Raw genomic sequence first — 21102 nt, 5'->3', positions numbered from 1 at the left:
AGGCACAGTGCATGTCGCACTTTCCCTGGCGAGTGCGAGATTGGACGTTACCGTCGCTCTTGTCGCGTGGCGTGCCATGGCACGCGTTGAAGTGTGGGATTAGGGGTACGGCGCTGCTTCTATCTCGCGGCGTTCTCACGGCGTGGTTTTGTGCTACCACTGAGTTCACGCGCCGGCGGGCAGAGTTCCGCGTAATCGGGCTAGTAAAGCTTTCGGTTTAATTTAATAGATATTGAACCAATCATTGTCGCACATCAAGAGAGCTATCGCTCAGCATTCGATTCCGCAGCGTTGGATTCCTCTAGGCTTTTCGCCTACGACGCCGACACCTGATTGAAGAGCGGGTCAATCCAACTAGCAAGTATAGCGCCGTTAGCCTGCATGATCACTGCGTCCCGTAATACGACGGACGCGAACGGTGCATCGCAGGATGTGGCTCCATGTAATGGTACGCGATCTGCGCGGCAAATGACACGTGAGCGGCCTTAGTAAGCAAGGTGATAAATCCATTCTACGTGCGTGCAGGTTAAGCGGCAAGAGACCTTTCTTGAAATAAAGCCGGTAGCTCTAAAACCAGTCAAAGCGGATCATGGCAAGGCAGGCCTCAATCATACACCACCAGCATATGTCAAACACTCACCTGCTTTCTGAGGGGGCGGAGGCTTCCGAAAGATGCGCCTGGCGATGGCCGAATGCTCCTGAATTGCAATAGATGCGGGTGTTGGCCTCTTGAAACCACTACTAGCCTCTGTGAAACGTGGCGCACGTGCCCGAGCTCCACTACGCTTCGTCTTCGTCAACAGATCTTATCACGTGCGTTTCTTTCCATGTGGCTGGCAATAAAACGAGCGCATTATAAACTAGTCGATTGCACGAGAGCGGCGATGAAATATAGTCGCGAACAGCAAAATTAAATTAGTGTATGCTGCATCGATGTATATAGCGGCAGTGGATGTTGTTGTGGCTGCAGGAAGAAGGAAAAGAAAATGCGCGGGCCTGCTACTGGCTCTGTAGCTGAGCCACCTGTTGTTTCTGATTTATTTATAGGAAGGGAAAGGCGCGGTAACTGTCTCACTTGTTTTCTGTGGACACCGCAACCGCGCCGTAAGGGAAGGGAGTGAAAGTGGAAAGAGAGAAAGAGGAGCCGTAGTGGAGGGCTACGCAGTAATTTCGACCACCTGGGGATCTTTAACGTGCGCTGACATCGCACAGCACACGACGCCTCTTCGTTGTGTGCTGTGCGATGTCAGCGCACGTTAAAGATCCCCCTGCCTCGTGCGTACAGAAGAGAGAGAGAGAGAAAAAAAAACTGATTTATTTATAGGAAGGGAAAGGCACGGTAATTGTCTCACTTGATTTCTGTGGACACCGCAACCGCGCCGTAAGGGAAGGGGGAGTGAAAGTGGAAAGAGAGAAAGAGGAGCCGTAGTGGAGGGCTACCTAGTAATTTCGACCACCTGGGGATCTTGCCCGTGCGCTGACGTCGCACAGCACACGAACGCCTCTTCGTTTTGCCTCCATCGAAGCGCAGCCACCGAGGTCGGGTTCGAACCCGGATACTCCGGCACAGTAGTCGGGCGTCTTACCACTGCACCACCCCGGCGGGGCAACAGAAGAGAAAATAGAGAAGAACGAAAAAAGAAAAGGGAGAAAAAGACGCGCGCCGCTACAACAGCCGTCGTCCACCACCGAAGCAGTGGCGGGTGCAATGACGGCCTACGACAGATAAAAATTCGGTGGCTGGCTAGCCCCCGCCGCAAGTAGCGTTGACCTACCGTCCCAGCCCCGTAGGGCCAGGAACAACCAGCCTCGCGGCAGTGGAGGTCTTGTCGGAACTATGAACTATGCATATTCCAGGTGACTTCTCACACTAACTCAGGCTAGCTGTCAGCGCTACCTCAGACATTTGCTTTTTGAATAAAGTGTGTTTATTTTTAAAGGAAAAGTGTTAGTAGGCTATGTTGTGTCGCCCAAAACAGAGGTCCGTAAAAACTGAAGCCAAAATGTGTTGGCGGTAGTGGCTGTGATAACATAATGATAATGAAAACACAATTAGTGATAGCCTGATTAGTGGTAACTACTTAGTAAAATGATACCATGACGAGGAACTTAGTAATAGCAAAATTAATGATGAGAAAATTAGTGAAAAGGAAACGGTGATCAGAAAATTAGTAACAAGAAAATTAGTGACAACGAAATCAATGATGAGAATATTAGATTCAAGGAAGGCAGTGGTAAAGAAAACAATGAGACAAAAATTAGTTATTAGGGAATTAATGAATATAGTGATAAGAAAATTTGGATGCCTTTACATTTCTCCAGTGCGGGTTACCGCAGTGTTCTCATTTCACTTCGCGGTTGTAGTACTAAAAACATTTTTTGAAACAGAAGTTTAGGGTGCTCAAGCCAATGAACCCCACATGGCCCCACTACACTCACAAGTTCATGTCCCTGTGGTTCATGGCGTCGACAGGCTGGTCCGTGGCGGTCGTCTGCCAAAGCGGGTCCTCAGAGCGTAGCAGGGAATCTAGTTCTCCCAGGTGGGGAGGTGCTCCAGACCCCGCGGGGGAAGGGGGAGGGGTGGTTTCAAAGTGAGCAGGAGAGGCTGGTGAGGGCTTGGTGGTATCGGGATCTAGTATAAGGGGACGGGAGGGTTCGTGCATGGAGACGGTGCCATAGAGTTTGTGATCTCCGGGGAGGGGTTTTTACAAGAAGGTTGAAGTAGACAAGGCGCGGAAGGGGAGTGTGTGGTCAACGCCTCCCGGTTGGTGTGGTCCTTAGCAAGAACATGAACTGGGTGGGTGCTGAGGATTTGGTGACCGGGGGTGGTCTGTGTCAATCAAAAATACTGGGTCTGTCTGTGGGCCTCCACAAGCTTACCAACATTATAGTGGAGATCCAGATGGAGTAGTTTATCTGTGGTAGTACCGATGGGAAGGTGGAGGCCAGTTTTGAACGTGGTGAGAAGTATCGCGTCCGAGGTGATATCACCCCTAAGTCTGAGGTATGGGATCGTGTAAATGAATCGGCTGAGGATAAATGAGGATAAAATGAGGATGGCCCAAAACTCTGCTGGTGAGGTGCGAGATCGCACCTGTAACCTGCTTGAATTTCTTATGATGAGGCTGTTTATACTGCTGTTTTGGATAAGTCCCAAAATTCGGAGAGTGACTACTTCAGGAATGGGACGATCATCCAAAGTTAAGTTGCCCCTAAGCGGAATAACCTGTCCTCGTCTATGAAACATTTCGTCCTGGTTATCGACACATGTAGCAGCATTCTTTTCCATTTTTTTTTTCTGAAATGTTACCGCACTTTGCAATAAACTATCTATTAACGGTACTGGGTTAGCACGCTCAATATTCCCTCAAGTATATCGGTGCACCCCGAAAAGCACGATTTGCTTAATGGGCCCTTGAAGAGAATGGGCCCTACGCCGCGGTGCACGTGTGGTGGAGGGCTGCGGAGCCATGGTGGAGGGCTGCGGAGTTAATTTAGACCAATTGTGGATTTTTTACTTGCACTGACATCGCAGAGCTACACGAACGCCTCTCTGTTTCGCCTCGATGGAAACGCAGCCGCCGGCGGTCGTGATCGAACCCGGGTACTCCGGCGCAGTAGTCGCGCATCTTAATCACTGCACCACCACGTGGGATAGAAGTAATAAGAGAGAGAAAAAAACGAAAACAATCGAGACCAGAAATGAGGATACTAAAACCAGTCACTATTCAAAGCGAAGTTTTCAGACCGGAATGATCAAAATACAATGGTGCTAGCTGAGGCCACGTTACCCACGTAAACGCCGCGTCGTCATCGTATTTTCTGCCGCCCGCTTGGTGCCGCTTGGTGCCATGCATTGCCATGGTCTCCTAAAACAAAATACATCTACATAAAGAAATGTGGTTGAATGAGGTGGAGGTAATCGAGCAGACGCAAGATTAATTTCGTCTCGACATGGGGATTATAAAACTTTAGAGAGCACTGTAGAATCTTTTACATTGCCGAAATGCGAAAGCCGAAGCTTTGCTGCTGCACACGATGGATGACGTTTACTCTCTTATCATTATCAACAAAATACGGCGTCATTTTCATCGTTACTGTCCCCATTGTCATTATCACTGATTGCAGCGAATTGTCATCGCTACTGTAATCCTCATGGTAGACAATGAGAATTATAATGAGCTTTTCACTCTCCCGGGTGTGGCGTAGTTGGTTAAAGCGCTCGGCTTGTGATCCGAGAGATGGAGATTCGATTCCTGGTGCAGACAGTAATTTTAGTTTTCTGATGACGTCATCAGGATGATTTACATTTGGTATCCCGAGGAGTTTCGCACTTTGACTACAAATTTTGATATTGCCACCTAACCTGATGCGGCGTCACATTAGCTATGGTGTGGCGAAAGTGTGTGTCAGAATTATGACCGACAGTATGAGCCGTTAAAGGCTTTCGCTTTAAAAGAGGAGGCCGACGCGTACAAACCTGCAGACTTCGCGGCGACAGAACAGATGCGTCGAACACGCTAGCAAAAAGAAGCAAACGCGACAATGTATTCGGTTTAACGTTGCACGTAACCTCTGTGAACAAGACTATGCGAATAGCTGTGGTAAACAAGCAAATAAGTAGGCAGTGTTTTCTTTCTTTTTTTGTTTTATTCAAGCAAGGTGTGTGCAAGCCCACAAAATGAACAGGATGCAACATCAAACGATACGGCAACCGATGACGCTGCATGGTGCGGTAATACGCGATGTCTGATCTTGAGTGAAAATCGGAGAAGGCGTAATTAAAATCTTTTCCCTTTTCGGGTATTTACGTGCCGTAGAAAGGCTTGACCGTCTAGGATGTCATCCTCTCAATATATCCGCCGCCCTCTTTCCGGTCGGCCAACTCGAAGATGCTCATCACAGGTACGTCTGTGCCCACGATGTCCGAGGTACCAAACAGCACGGATCGTGCCATCTGCCCCAACGCACTGTCGAGTTTCCTTATTTTGGTTTCACCAATGTCTTTTTCCTTCAAAGAGACGTTCGGTGAACCAGGCTGCTGCAGAATATGCGTGTGTACAGCGTAGGCGTTACGCCATGTAGGGTACGCTAGGGGATCGTAGGTACCCAGCATGCCAAGGCCACCTTGCAGGCCGTAGCGCATGCAGTGGACGAGGTGCTGCCGCTCGAGAACAAGAGGAAGAACGGGGTGTTCCACAGGGGGTTCATCCTTGCAGTAGCACTCGTTCGACCTGCATGAGGTCCACAAAGTTATGGTGAAGACGCTTTCGGAGTGCTCGCCGCACAGCGAGAGGAAGGGAGGTGGGGGGGGGGGGGGCACAGGAAATTTTACCGAGTAAGTGTTAGTGACCTCATCTCAAGAAAGAAAAATGCACGGTGACGTCGGCCACTTGAAGCCGTTCTCTGCAAACCCTGTGGGGCGAGAGGGACCCTCGACCACATAATTTGGGAGTACCCACAGTCTCCAGGGATAGGGCAAAATATTACAAGTAGAGAAGCCTGAGATACCCTGCTGCGAAGCGCGGACCCTGCGATCCAGCACCGCACCATCCATCTGGCGGAAGAGGCCGCAACATGCCAAGGGCTACCTGCCAGCCTCTAATCCGCGGGCGCACGACTCCCCGTTTCCGATGGAATTAAAAGTTGTACAACCAACCAACCGTGAGGCTCGAAAAATCATACGAGCATTTCGTTGCTGGTTCGTGTTCTACCGGAAAATTTCCTGCAAGCTCGTCCGGTTGTCCATGTTACCTACATTTTGGCATCGCAAAAAGGCCTTCAAAGGGGAGGGGAGTCGAGCGGGTGTGGTTTTAATAGCACGATGGAGGTATGCACATACGCGTGCATGCCCATGATCTCCAGTTGGTTATTGGTTCTTAGCTTTTTGTGGGCTAATGCAAAGCGTTCAACTAAAGCACAAAGGAATTAACAGGCTGCGCTTAAGTTGCTTAATAGAGTAAAAATGGCCAAGGACGCTATACCGGACTGTTTCCGCTAACTGTACCGTCATTTTCATCACTACTTCTACTACTACTATCACCATCATCATCATCACTTGCACTACTATCATCATTAACAACTAAATGCAGCGTCAGTGCTATTGCTATTATCATCATTATTGTTATCACTAAATTCAGTGTAATTATAACATCGCTAATATCATCATTATCATTGTCACTATCATTTTAATCGCTTATATTATCCTCACTCTAGACGAGAAGTAATACGATCGGTTTCTCACGAGCCCGGCAGGGAGTAGCGGATGGATCGACTGGTATAAATCATAGGAATAGTGGTTTGAAATCCGGTGGGGACATAGGTCTTTATAATTTCATGAGGCGAACTCTGAAAGGCGAACAGATACGAACATCACCCTGAGCCTAAAAATGCTCTCGCCTTAAAATGGTAACCTTCGGTAAAACAGCGTGATTCCATCGTGCCGTCAAAGAGACTTGTTAATGCTGCATAATATGGCCACCATCTCCGCTTTACGACCCAGCTGAATTACAGTGCACTGTAACTGAATTCAACCAACGAATAAATATGGAATGTCCTAATCGACAGAATCCAGCCTCCGGGTCTCTAGAGTCTCGTGGATTGGTCTGGGATATTTTTGGGCTTCCGATGGTAATGAAGTAGTAAATTGTAATCAGGTAACATTTTATTTCTTTCTTGGTGTATTGATGTTGATGTTCATCTTGGAAAAAGTATGTGCACCAATTGAGATGCTGTCCACGTAAATTTTTTTTCACCGGCCATGTTTGTTGTTGTGGCTGTAGGAAGAAGGAAAAGAAAATGCACGGGCCTGCTACTGGCTCTGTAGCTGAGCCACCTCCGCTGCCTGACTGATTGATTTATAGGCCTCGTGCGGACAGAAGAGAAAATAGAGAAGAAAGAAAAGGAAGAAGGCACCTGTCCCAGCCCCATCAGGGGAGTCCTCACCGGCCATGGGAACAACGCGCAATAAAAAAAAAAAAAAAAAAAAAAAAAAAAAAAAAAAAAAAAACGAGCATCTAACGGTTGTGCTGCTGCAGGGATCCAAGCCGTGTCTCAGAAAACAAAATGCGCTTTTTAAGGCGAACGCCTTTTTAGGCTCATGGAACGAAATTGATTACGCGAGTGTTATGCCCGTGATCTGTGCGCGAGATCTATCATATTTCGTGAGATTCCACGGGATTAATTCTTGTCTAGCGCTCCTGCCATCTGCAATGCCAGACGAACTCGCGCCAAGGAACGCCACACGAAGGAGCGATGGTGTACCGTACAAACGCACACTTGTCGGAGAAAGTGGGACAGATGCAGCACCTTTCCTCTAAGCCAATTAAAACTGCAACGAACGCGGATAAGAGGCAAACGATGAGAGGCAAATGATAGGAGAGCAAGGGTAAGCTTTCGCCCTTCTCCTCTTTAAGAGACATCTAAGAGACCTAGGGTGCTTCGATGCGCGCGCATCGAGGCAGACCATCTATTTTTTTTTCTCGACTATTCCAGGTGGGGTTTTGGTGTTCAACTCGCGCATGATACATGGCGAGATGAGAATTCTTAAGGCGCCTGAACAGAGCTTCTTTATTCCTACGTAGGTCGAAGCACTGAAGCCAGCTTTGATTGTTTATACAACTCTTTGACATACACTCTGTTCATCAAGCCATTAATTGAAAAGATTGCTAATTAGCTTTTGCTAATTAACTTTGAAGGAAAAAGACTGCGAACTAGAATACGCGACCAAATGCTGTGGTGCAAATGCGGATGGCATTTAGGCACGCAGAGGAAAATGTGCGATAGGCCAGGGACAACTTCATTGAAAGTGCAACATTTCTCAGAGATGTAGTCAGCCTGAGCAGCCTCAGTGGATGGATGTGATCGAGAGAGTGATCAAATTTAAAAAGCTTTATTACATCACTAAAGTTCAAGGTAGGCTAGGGATTTTTATGCCTGTATGTACATTGTTGACCGGCAATAAAGAAAAAAATAGGATACACGAGTCCCCAAAGGCTTAATCTGCTTTCATTGGGTTATGCAGCTCTCTTAGGAACTTGGTAACATCTAACTGGGACGGCCTTAAACCGAGTAGGACGCGTTAAGCTTTCGCGCACAGATGTAAGTTGGTGGAGACAGGGGCGTGGAATGGACAGCGATAAAGAGAGTGTTTCACTATGCGAGCGGGAGCACTGGCTGCAGCGAAAGTACAAGTTTCCCACGAGAAATTTCTGGGTTCGAATCCGCTCTGCTCTGCCGGATTTTTTTAGTCCGAAAGCACTACAAGCAGGTATACAAGCGTCAGGTGAATTTTATAGGCTATATCTTGGGTTTAACAGGATTAGACTGATTATGCCGTGTGAAAGGACTGTTTCAGTTACCCGAACCTGAACACGTGGACTTTGACGTTAACGATCTGGTGGGCTGATCAGGAGTTAAGCAAAAGCAAGACGTTGCTTGGCTGTGATGGCTGTACGAGTGCTTCCGCAATGGAGATAGGACTTGGCTAAAGAACCATGCTGTCGGATGTAAAACATCTAACATAGCATAACTTTCCCGAATATCTTAGTGTATGTTACGTTTTATCGATGGTTTCGGACGGTGGACCGTCCTTGATCAAGGTAAAACTGAAAATCCGCCCGAAAATGTCGATAAATGGTAAAATAAACTACGATAATTGGGAAAGCAGCGTGACATTCTTATATATATTCATCCAATTTCAAGGCTAACTATTATTCCATGATCATGGAGATGATATGATATGGATATCTCTCATACTTAGCGAAAAGGAAGACGGTGGTATGTTTTTGTTTCTATTGGCTAGCTTTAGAATAAGGTGACCTTATGGTTAGGCGGATGGAGGAATATTCGGAGGCATAATGGCATGCCTATAAGGTTAGAACAGAAAGGGCAAAGGTTGTGGCTAGAGCCCCTCTATTTGCTGCGATCATCTTCTAAAGCTGCCTATTATGAATGTATAGGGCTAAAGAGTTGAAGTCGCATGTAACAAAGGGATGCTGCATGCAGGCGAAGATCATACTCACTCTTCTGAATCGTCGTATAAGTCTATGTACAGCTTGAGGAATCGTGAGTTCTTGTGTAAGATCATAAGACTGGTGCCATTGAATTCCCCCTTCGAACAGGCGAGCGTAGCCTCGTAGTGCAGAAAGCGCCGAAGAGGCCTCACCACGAACAGGTCCCGACTTAAATAAATACCCCCGTAGCGCTTCAGGATGTGAAGTCTGGCAACAACGGTCGAGTGCTGTCTCACCTGCATTGCGACAAAAGGATTGCACAGGGTAAAAAAGTCAAGTCAAATATTTGTATCCTGGAAGAAAGCTATGAAGTGATAGAAAGGGTAGCAGCAGAACAGCCCCACCGTCAATTGCTCATTTCAGTGTTTATATTGCACGTCCATGCTTTGACAACAAATTCCTCGATTATATCTGCAGAAGCACGGATATTTTGTAGGTCTCTCCTTCTCAGCTCACTAGAATGGATAAGACTTACCTTGGCCTGTGGGTGAGCGCCACTCTTTTGAGCAAAGACGGGCGACAGAAATGCCGACTCCATATGAAGTCAGCGTATAGCTACGGCTATGAAGAAATGCTGCCTATTAAGATGTCCGCCTTATACGTGGTGTAAGGCTTAGAAAATGCAGAGGTATTGGCAGCAGGAAACAGAAGTACATCAACAGGACCTCACAAGAACCCGATTAGCAGTCGGGCAGGCATACTATTGAATAACCCGATATTCCGGGCTACTTAATTGCGATCCTTTGTATAAGCAGCGCGCACACAATTAGAAATAGGCCAGCACTGTGTCCTATTTCCATCTTTTTTCCTGATTATGCGCGCTCTGCTGATACAAAAGGTACACTATTGCCAGGGTGCCCCACAACATACCGAAAGTTGTGAAAGTGGCGGACTATACTATATACCTGCAGCTGCGGTTAAGGGTGTGTAGACTACTGCCGCGCATGCTTGGACGGGAGTGGCACTTCGGCGTGTATTGAGCATCGTTACATTTTTCTGTTTGTTCCTTTGTTTCGAAGCATAATATTTTATTACTTTGGTTCTTAATGGACAAGGTTAATACGTGTCCCTGCTAGAGAATACTGAGGCACCACGTTTACGTAAGGCTGCATTTTTAAAGGAAATATACAGGGCATTTCACTTCAACCGCTGATTAGAATAAATGAATTACCATGGTGCCTTCAGGAGGACCACGTGTAATGAACAGAGGAGCAATTGCCCTTTGAACGTTTCTTGAAGTCGCGTCCATCAAAATGACAGTTTAGAGCTATAAGGTGCGGAACGCCGAGACACTGAATGATCAGCCATCGAACTTCCCCTCTGTATTTCAAGCTGAAGATAAGAAAACAGCACACATAGTATCTGCTAATTCGTGCTAGGGCTTCCCTCAGTTTAAAGACGTCAGTCTTCAGGTGAAAGTTCTATAACACTTAATATGAGGAATGAAAACACAGCTGACAGTCTTGCACCCTACGGCCGCGTTTCTTTATGGCAAAAGGAAAAGAATGAGTGGAGATAAGCTCAATGACTTGTTGCATTAATGAGAGAAAACTGACTGGGTTTAAAATCCGAGTGGACAAGTTCGCTCCTTCACTCCTCAGTGGTTTGCACACTATCTTTCATTGACTCCCGGCAACGCTAAGAACAACGCGTGCCGCTGCTATTCAATTCTTTTGCAACGCAGGCTCGCCTACTCTCCTTTCCCTTTTCTGCGCCGGAACCAATCAGCGATGAGGTGAGCTTTACGAGCACATTATAAGTTCGAGATTTTCTTGTCTACACTGCCGCTGCATCTGCAGTGCGAACCTTTCTCCATGCTTTTTTGGACCCAGCAGCTGCAGTGTGTGCAAACCTTGCCTCCCTTCCACCTCTCCCCGCAGTTGCTGCAGCTATAGCATCCGTTGCTTAACTGCCCGGCAGCTGACACGTGTAGGGATTTCACATATCTCACTTGGTGAAAGGTCTCAGAATCTACGGCATACATTCCACGGTAAATTGCAGAGCTCAACCACTAAACGAAAGCTATATATAACCGGTTTATATATGGTAAAAAGAATTACATTCGCTAACCAAGTAACTGTAATTCTTTTAACCATACTACCATGTCTGGCCAGACGAATTGTCCTCGAATCCTGGACTACTATAACAGGTTTTTTGTGTAAATAATCGTGAACTGGGATTCAGGCTGATGATGAAGACCTTTAAGCGAGTACGGGCAATTGAAATCCCATCGTTGCAATATGCCAATAGGTGTTTTTTTTTTACAAGCAATGAACCTGAAAAGTTTCAACCGAAGTGAAGGCTTCCAAGAAGCTCGAATAATTGGAGGGCACTTAGGCTCCTAATTAAAAGTGTAATGAGGTAGCGTTATTAGTTCCCTTCGGCGGTTTCAAGCCCTGTTTAGATATCATTTTGCAGACATGGGCACTGTTCTACTTTGTTTTCTCGCAACAATACACACAAGCACTTCAGTAATACAAGTGAAGCTAACCTGCCTGGACGGCCTAAATGTATGTCTGAATCCCGAGCAAAAAATCGCACGTTCGATTCCCATTATATAACCTAAGTGTTTTCCCAGTGCTGTTAGTGTACATCCCTGTTATATCGTAATGGCATTACATAACACTGAGAAATATTGCCACCTTCAAATCTCAATTTATCGTATGTTTTAGCAAATTATTAGCCTGCTTGACATCACTAACCTCTCAACCAACCGACCAAATAACACCGCAAAAGACTCGAGGGACACTTAAGTTCGGCTTAGGGCTGCGGCAAGATAGCGTATTAAGTCCCTTCAGCGGGCAGGGATCCTCTTAAGATCCCCTCTCAGACACGGACATCCCTTTTTTATCTTAATTTTCTTAATATCATCAGGCGCAAAAGCTGTTTCTTCCTCCAAGTCGAAAGAACGTGACTGGATATCGTTTAGAGGCAGCGCATCTGATTCGCCACCAAACGGTCGTTGGTTTAATTGACAACTAATTAGCCCAATTTTTTATTCAGCGCAATTAGTTTACATTTTCTCATACCAGAACTGCGTTTCATTCCTGTTGTGACCATATAAGCATAATTTATCTGAATATTTATGCAATCGCAATTTTTTGACGTCATGAACCCCTCGACCAATCGGGATTTTCTCGATGCAACGGCCACAACGACATCTACCCGGTTTTTTTGGTGAACGGGATCCTTAACGAAGTCACCGCCTTGAGGTTTCATTCTGCTTTTAAACAGCACCGGTAAGATCGTGACAAGTAGCAGTCCTGTCTAGCCGATTGCAACTGGTGACTCCATGCTCAGCCGGCAAGCTTTCTTCCTTGTCGGTTTATGCAGTTATCTAGATAATATGTATTCTTTGTGTGAGGTTTCTTCTTTATCGTTGATGTGATTATTCGTTTTTGCCACGGCTGTAGACGGTCTGTGTGACTCCGCAATGGTAACATTAGTTTGTTCTTGTAGGTAATTTATAAATTTGTCATAATCAACACTTATCAAGGCCGCTTCCTTGTTTCCCTTTCTCACCGAATCGTCGAGGTTTTTTGGGTGCTAACTTCCTCCCGTCAAACACCCCACCCCCTCCTCCTGGGAGGCTGCCCTTCTAGCCACGCAACCTGCAGATCAGTTGCGGCTGGTCGAGCGGGCTAAGCTAGAAGGAACAGCCAGAGGGCTCCTGGACTAAGAGGTACTCCTGGGAGTGTTTCTTCTTCTTCTTCTTCCTTGATATTTGGCACATACCCACGAAGGGGGATTGGCCAGGGTTCAGTGGGGACTGCCAAATGTCCTACACAAACTGAATTAGTGTAATAAAATAATTGACAACTAACCAAAAACAAAAGATTTAAGATCACAAAAGTTATTGAATGAAAAAATATGAAGCAAAAATCTGGAGTTTTGTAAATTTGGAATGCAATTAGCAAAGGAATCTGTCCGTAGCTGTGATGTAGTTATGTAAGTACTGACAAATTTGAGGCAACGCAAATCCTTTCGCACTCGCACCGAAGGAGAGTAGAAACGGGACCGATAACGTAAATCCCAAGAGTGTTTACATTTTTTTTAATTATAATTTTTTTCCTCCTCCTCCTCTTCCTCCTCCTCCTGCAGCCATCACGAGGAGAACGACAAGGAATCAAACTTTGAATTCACTGACCATTTCTGGGAACTCGAGCGGCACGAAGGTGAAGTTGATGCCTTCAGTCCAGCTGACGAAAGGTCCACTGAACCCACAGGGGCTACAGTGTACCATGATGATGCGTGGTCGGTGGTTCAGGTACATGGAGCGGAGGAAGACCACGTCCATGAAGGTCAGATGGCTGTCATTGTACCTGCGTCAACAATCAATTGAACAGGGCCATATTTATCAGTTCCATCAAACATGAATATTTGGAGCTTTTTCTCGCACTTCTGTTTAATGTTGTGACCGCGCCTTTTGATTACCCTTTATTGAGTCTTTAAGGTGAGCGAAACGAGAGTGCGTGCTCTTAAAATGAAAAAACAAAACAAAACAAAAAAATAAATTCCACACCTGATTAACACCCCCCCCCCCCCCCCCCCCCCCCCCCCCCGTTTTTGATCCAATGATCCAACAAGTCCAACGATCGAGGAGAAAGGGTCCGATTTTCAATTATTCGTCACGTGTTAGCCCTGGCATGGCAGACGGGCAGACACATAGATCATTCTTTGTAGCACAGTGGTTCGACCAAATAAGCAGTTTCCGGGTACGTTCTTCCATTTTATTCTGGCTTCCCGTATCACATCTTATGACGCACATGTGGGGACTATGCACATAAATCATCGGCCGACCTGGGAACAGCACATGCTGATGTTGTGGTCTACGTCATCTCGACGATCTATGCCTCGCTCCTAAGTTAGAACCCAAAGGATGGGCGTTTCTGCGAGTGCGCAGGCATGAGATGCCGCGGAAAGTGAAGTTGCCAAGACACTGCATCTTGTCTGACCCACCGTAAATTATTTTTAAATTAAGTAAGACCTATAAAACTCGGCAACTAATGCATTCGAAACACACCTTACTTTTTACGTTGTAAAAAAATGTTAACGAACCAAGTCGTCTCCATTCTGCCATCACTGAGTTCCCTCACTCAACTGCAATCCTGTATAAGGCAGAACAGGCGTCGAGGAGCGGCAGGCGAAACCCACATCTCAATGTCTGTAGGATCTCTTTACTTTTATGCCGCTTGCTAAGAGTAGGTAGCAGTGAATGTTTTCTTTCGTTGAGAGTTTGGTTGACTCATTGAACTCATTGCAGTGACGGGCTCGGATAGTTTGTGAAGATAGCACGTAACCTCACGATATCTGAACGGTCTGTTTAGGGCTGGACTCCGGCTTGGCAGGAAGTGAAAAAGGCCAGAAAGAGAGGGTACCGGAAGCTAGGTTTACTGCAAATTCTAAGGCCAGGAACAGCGTTTAGTAAATACGGGTAGGGGTTTGAAAGTAGGGTTGATAGGTAGAAGTACGTCACTCTAACGTCACACTCGTGATCGTGCGTTACGGTGTGCCATGCAGGTACAGTCACGCATTCATAACCCGTACTCCCTAGAAAAGCGCTAGGTCTCGATTTAAATAATGGTAAAATAGCCAGGGGAAGATAAGCAGTCAGTGGATGGAAGAGGTACCTGCTAGATGTGTGCGATGTTTGGCATATGAATTTCGGGATTTGATGGGCGGCATCTGCGGACGATGCCGACAACGACGTGACATGATCAGATATAGCAACACTTATATAGGTATAGCTGTAAAAGGGAAGTAGTATATGTTGGGCACGAAGCCTAAGATTTTGAATACTTTGAATACTAAACAAACACAAACTGTTCGGCAGAGGGTGATAAGAGAAGTGAGCCTTTAAAAAGGACGTCATCACGAACACAGAAGAAAAAAGGAACAGATTGCCTCTACGTTACATCTTGTAACGCCGTAAGTACCGCCACCCTGCTATTGAAGCTACAATATCACTTCTAGTCATTCCTAACAGAGCCCGGATTAAAAGGTTACCAAGACCAGATGCTTCCTATCCGGACAGGGGTGGAGAGCGAATATTCGGTCAAGATATCCTGATTCATTTGCATGTGCATTCTTGACCATCCATCTTCATACCTGTTCGAAGGAAGAACTACGGCTGTTTCTTCCATTAGTAGAAAGAAATTTGTTGCCGTTGTATAAAGCAACCTTCGGAGAAGCTGGCCTCGAAAAACTTATATGTGCTGCAACCGCACTTGTCATTCATTTTCTTCACGTTTTTGCATGTACGCCATTTTTGTGGCAGATTGGCATGACACGCTTGGCGAGGTCATGAAGTAATCTGCCAGCTGCCCTTCTCCGTCTCGTTCTCACTGGTCTTCATTGCCGCACCTGTGAAGCTGGGAAACCGGTTGTATTGATGGATGAGCGTGGCCTCTGCCCTGCGCCCGACCCAGCTGTCCACACTCGCTTTGGGACGTTAAACCCCACAAAACAAACCAACCGTCCACACATCACGACTGGTTACTACGTCTAAGTCCATGTTAAAACACTTAGCAAAAGAAGTTCACTGTACCCTGTAAGTGGCGAAAATGAGAGGGGCGTTTCGATGGAGGCGAAACGAAGTGGCGTCCGTGTTACAGTGAACTAGAATATTCTAGTGAACTGTATTCGTGTGCTGTACGATGTCAGTGCACGTTTAAGATCCCCAGGTGGTCGAAAGTACTCCGGAGACTTCCACTTTCTCACCCCTTTCTCTCTCACCTTCCTCCCTTCCCTTACGGCGCGTTTCAGGTGTCCACAGAACAAGTGTGACAGATACTGCTTTCCTCTCCTGTGAACCAATTATTATTATTTTTTATTATTAGCGACGTAAACACAAACGTCATTCCACTGTCCCTTTCGAGACTATCAATCACATTGACCGGCAAGACAATTTGACACTGCCCCATCTGTCACTCGAATTTCTAAAACAAGATTGATTGATTTAGAGGAAGTGAAAGACACGGTAACTGTCTCACTTGTTTTCTGTGGACACCTCAACCACGCCGCGGGGGAAGGGAGAGAGGTGGGAGTGAAAGTGGAAAGAGAGAAAGAGGAGCCGTAGTGGAGGGCTACGGAGTAATTTCGACCACCTGGGGATCTTTAACGTGCGCTGACATCGCACAGCACACGGAAGCCTCTTCGTTTAGCCTCCATCGAAACGCAGCCGCCGAGGTCGGGTTCGAGCCCGGGTACTCCAGCACAGTAGTCAGGCGTCTTACCACTGCACCACCCCGGCGGGGCTTCTAACACAAGAAGCATGAACGTACGGTAGCGTTTAACGCGAGAGTGTTAAGTGTCGCATTCTGCGAAAGAATGGAGTCGGCATGGTCAGCGTAGCGAGCTAAAAGTTACGAGCATGCCTTTCGCAGGTTGTGTTGGAATTCGACGTGCCAGAGGCACTGATTGGCCGGCGCGCTGTGTGAAATCACGATTGATTGATTGATTGATTGTAAACTTTATTGAGTGCATGGGAATTCTCGGAGTTGAGGGTGGCCCGCCTATTTCGGCAGCCCAGTGGCCTGCGCCGCACAGTGGGCCGTGCGAACCAGTCTTCGTTGTTGGTCGGGGTCCTCGCTGTGCAGAATGGCCTCCGCTGTTCCAAATTGGGATTAGGAAGTTTATCGATAAAGGAGTTTAATTGGCATGCCCACACCATGTGAAAAGCCGTAGCTATTTCTCCACAGTGTGGACACTCTGGTGGGAAATGACGAGACCACACTGCATGGCCATTGGCAGGAGCTGCCAACTCGGATAGCTCCTATGAGATGGAAGGTGACATATAGGAATCGAACCTGGCACACACGGATGTCGTGTTGCACGCTCTACCAATAGGCCAGCATTCATGTTCGTATAGGAATTAATTAAGCGATGTTTTATATCTGTATCGAGTGGTCTTTCATATAATGTGGCATCTTACGGCATTATTGTAATCTGTATTTCACGGGACAACAGAGGAAGAATTTGTGGGTTTGTGATTACGCGACTGACAAAGTGCATGTTCGCGAGCAGGTTCTCCCGGAAGAGGCATATACAGACGGGAGCCACGCTCTCAGTCTTATTTTTAAAACGGGAACTTGAGTGCTCTATAATCTTTTAACGTGAAAACAACGTCGCATCACGCAGCAAAGCAGAACCAGATGCCTAGGAGGCGTTAGTACTGCAGCATCAGCCTCGGTGAAATTGATTTATCGGATATAAAAGGCGCTGTATCTGTCACAATTCTCCGCGGACACATGTATCACGCCGTTACAGGAAGGGAGGAAGGTGGGAGTGATAGAAGATAGGGATATAAAGGTGCCGTAGTGGAGGGCTACGATCACCGCGCTACTTGGGCTTTCTAGGATCGCCGAGAAGAAAACATTCCAGAGGGCACTTTGCACCAATAATGGCTTTCACCTCATCGCACTTTAGTGGTGCACTTTGCATCAATAATGGCTTTCGCCTCATTGCACGTCAGTGGTGCTAAGTGCCCTCTAGAATGTTTTCACCTCGGAAATTATAGTAAAGTCCAAGTTTGAGTTGACCTGAGCGTCACGACGCCCGCTTAACTACCTGCTGCTGCGACCGCTTCACACTACTGAGTCTTTCTTTTTCTTTTTTTAGGTTTGCATGGAAGTGTGCGCCTTCGTTGTCACTCAGAACGATTGCTGCCAATTCTGGAAGAAGTCTGTGCTTTAGGCTCTAAGGCTCCAGACCAGAATGAATCTGGGACAACAAAGGCACTTTCTTTACTACTTCCTTAAGGAAGCTCAAGGAGACCAAACTAACCGAACGAGATATGAAAAATATGAGCTCAGAGATGGGTTACTTATTTGCCGTCGCACAGCTGCGTTCAATCTAATGCGGAAGAAATATTTTCTTGCTAAGCTCTGCAGGCGTGCTTACCTGAGAATGTGCACGATGTCCGGTACCACGTCGTTATTGTACGCTGTCCAGCCGTCAGCATCGTAGAAACTTTTCGGACGGTTGTCTCGTTCCTGCGGGGGCTCCTCAGACAAGCCTCGCAGTCTGGGCGAGAACAGCGCCAGCAAGACCACAATCTCGCTCAAGACAAGAATGATTGCGAAAAGCAGTTCCGCGAAGATCTCCCTGCGGAAAGGAAATGGGGCTCGACATCAAGCATGCTCCTGAAGCAAACTTTGTTGTGAGCGATTCTAGGCACGGAACAGAGAGATTTTAAGAGCCGTATCGGTAGGTAGGGAGATGAGGCGAGGTGGGCAACATTCCCCGCTTCCACAAACAAGGGGGTGGAAAAAGATGGAAGATGGAAGAGAATAGAGACGAGGGGCGATGTGAAAATATGTGCGCCACATGAGGATCTTTCTGCAAGTGTGGTTCCTTCAGCTACTTTAATGGGAACCCGCAAAGTTCAGTAGATATCAGAAATATGCACTAATTAGTCATGGTAGGGCTGATAAATAGTCCACCTTGAGGGTTATCACTAAATATATCAAGTTAACATCGTTTTCAGTTCGACTTGATGTTGGATTTGGGCCCGCCCTGCCATATGTTATAGTGGTTTGGTTTGTGGGGTCTAACAGCACAAAGTGACTCAGGCTACAAATGACACCGTAGTGGACAGCTCTAAAGTTTTTCTACCACCTGGGATTCTTTAATGTATACGGATATTGCGCAGTAGACAAGCGCCTTGTTTTGCGGCCCCATCGAAAAGCGGCCGCCGCCGCCGGGATGTGATCCCGCGTAATTGGGTTCAGTAGTTAAGCGCCGTAACCACTCAGCCACTGAGTCACCGAGGCAGGGAGACGTGCTAGCGGTACTTGTTAAAATAGTTGGTAGAGCGAAAGTTTCGACGGGAGAGAGCCGGAGATTAATTCCCGGATGAGGGTGAAGTTTCTGAATATTAGTTACAGTTTTCTCCTTACCTTTTTTGCTTCACTTGGGTGAATAACGAAGAGTTATTGCCATTAATTTAGTTGTTTCTCATTGCATCACCGAACTAAATATCACACTGAGCGTGCAATGGCGCCGCTGACTTTAAGTTCTGAAAGGAATTCCTCCAATTTTCGCCAATATTGCTCGCAGTAAAGCATCCTAGTAAGCCTCCTGGTGTTCTCCAACCAGTTTTAACTAATAGATGCTTTTCGTATGTGTCATGTGCGATCTGCAGAGCCGCGAGATGAACGTGTGTTGCATAGGACGGAAGATGGGCTTTAGCATTTTTATTTTGTCCATCAGACAGAAGCGAGCTGAACGCATATCGCCATCTTTTTATCTTCGTGCTTTGAATTTAACATTCTGTGGTATTAACAGGAAAATACCTACATAAAGAAGCCAAAGATTCTAAATTTGCTTCGCTATATCGTTGGGTTTAAAGGTGCGAAAAGCCTAGGTCTGTGACTCGCTTCCAAGTCCTGCCAACAGCGCAGTTTCCCTTTCGCATTGCTCCGTGATGAGGTGATGCCCGAAGCGCGTTTTGGCAACATTTAAAAAGAAACACAGACCACCGCTTGATATGGTGAACGTATGCCTCGGCTGATTGCACACGTGACATGCACTTTATATGATACGCTGTAAGGCTTACTGCCGGTAATAAACAGCGTTGTTGTTGTCCTGCTCGGCAATGCCCTTTTCTCTCCTGCTCTACGCTTAATCACACGTTATAGCACTCGATGTGAAGCTACACATTTTTCAAGCATTTTACTAATCCGTATGTAGCCCAGAAATTGTGCCAGGTACAGAGAGGTCTTTCCATTATAAAATTGGTCAACTATGTAGCTTCTGGAAAATCTAGACTGTTTTAGTTATTTCCTTATAAAGCTGGAAATTGCTTTCGCCTATTATAAGCCAGAAAAAAAAAATGCTCAGAACGCGGAGAGAAGTTTGTTTGCCATACAAAAGCTTGAAGTGGCCATTGGCTGAATGCTGAAGTTTTGTTCCCTTTCAGAATGGAGGTATCTGTACCGCGAAGAAATGTCACAGCGCCTCAAAGAAGCTATAAATGAGGCAGTTTTTTCTGAAAGAATCGAAGGCATGGAACAGAATACCTGGATCACATCGTTCCCTCCCATTGCTTGAATTTGTTAGGGCAATCAGCCACTGTTAATCACTGTTTTTATAACCTGAATTCAATTATTAGTTTGTTTCTGCGTTTGTTTGATTGTTTGCTCAATTGTTTATCGATATTGTACTGTATGATTTTTCTTTTCATTTTGTCATTTCTTAAAATATGCACACCTCCACCCCACTCCTGCTATAGCTCCAGATGGAGCTGCAGTATGTACAAATAAATTAAATAAAAGTGAATGAAAACATTTCTAGCTGGCTGACATCGTTGACAGCACGTTATCTGCATGGACACGAAATCGCCAGGTGCATTTTTTCAAGTGATGATTCATTAGCGAAAGTCGGTGAGTTGCAGCTTGCAGAAACAAAACCCGGCGAAAGCTGCAAGACGGCAACGCATGATGTGTTAAGCTTTGCCTAAACAAGACGTTTTAATCGCAAGCCTAAAAATGAGATAGCACCTTTTTTACCATTACACGCGTGCAACACTCTGGCATAGCAAGACTGAAACCATGCCACTATCTCGGTAACACTTCATGCTCATAATAGCGGCCACCGCAAAATCTGAACAGGGCTGTAGTGGTCCTGCGTGCGGACAGTTATGGCGCATGCTAGGTGGGGAACGTTTTGATGGCATCAGCCCAATAGCGAAACACAGAAACGGACGTACCTGTCTGAAGGTTCAAGTTTTAAATGCTTCCAGACTTTCACCAGTGAAACGGGATTGAGGGGGCGTTCGCCCTTGACCGCCGCACCGTTCTCCCGCTGCATGACTTGCCGTAGGACAACAGCCAAATACCCGATGACTTCATTTTCTTCCTTCCACATTTGATGGTCCGGTGGCTGCGAATCGCAGAGGAAGTGGCTGAATTTTCCTGTTCTTGCCAAGCGCACGACAGCTGCCCACGCAAATGATGGCACATTCTCTCATTCTAACCGAGGAATTAGGCTGATGGTTCAAAAAACAAAACAAAAATATTGACCACAATCATTGCCAGTTATAAATGAGGTATTGTATGCAGTCAGCGTGATAGACGTGAAGGAAGAA

At 46.4% G+C, this 21102-nt stretch overlaps 1 protein-coding gene across 1 annotated transcript; it reads right to left on the bottom strand.

Annotated features, from left to right (window-relative positions):
• Window positions 1–4834: 4834 nt before the first annotated feature.
• LOC146178491 (uncharacterized) lies at window positions 4835–20882 on the bottom strand. Its single transcript, XM_084579983.1, has 5 exons — window positions 20725–20882; window positions 17916–18119; window positions 13162–13336; window positions 9024–9250; window positions 4835–5234 (listed from the first exon to the last, which is right to left on the bottom strand). Exons 1-5 carry the CDS (start codon window positions 20880–20882, stop codon window positions 4835–4837), a joined length of 1164 nt encoding a protein of 387 aa, XP_084436109.1.
• Window positions 20883–21102: the final 220 nt, after the last annotated feature.

The sequence above is a fragment of the Amblyomma maculatum genome, chromosome 9 (assembly GCF_055883805.1).
Source record: "Amblyomma maculatum isolate TAMU_Amacu chromosome 9, ASM5588380v1, whole genome shotgun sequence".
NCBI classification, from domain to species: domain Eukaryota; kingdom Metazoa; phylum Arthropoda; class Arachnida; order Ixodida; family Ixodidae; genus Amblyomma; species Amblyomma maculatum.
Note: the sequence above shows the minus strand (reverse complement) of the source record. Positions and strands in the feature narration are given on the sequence as shown.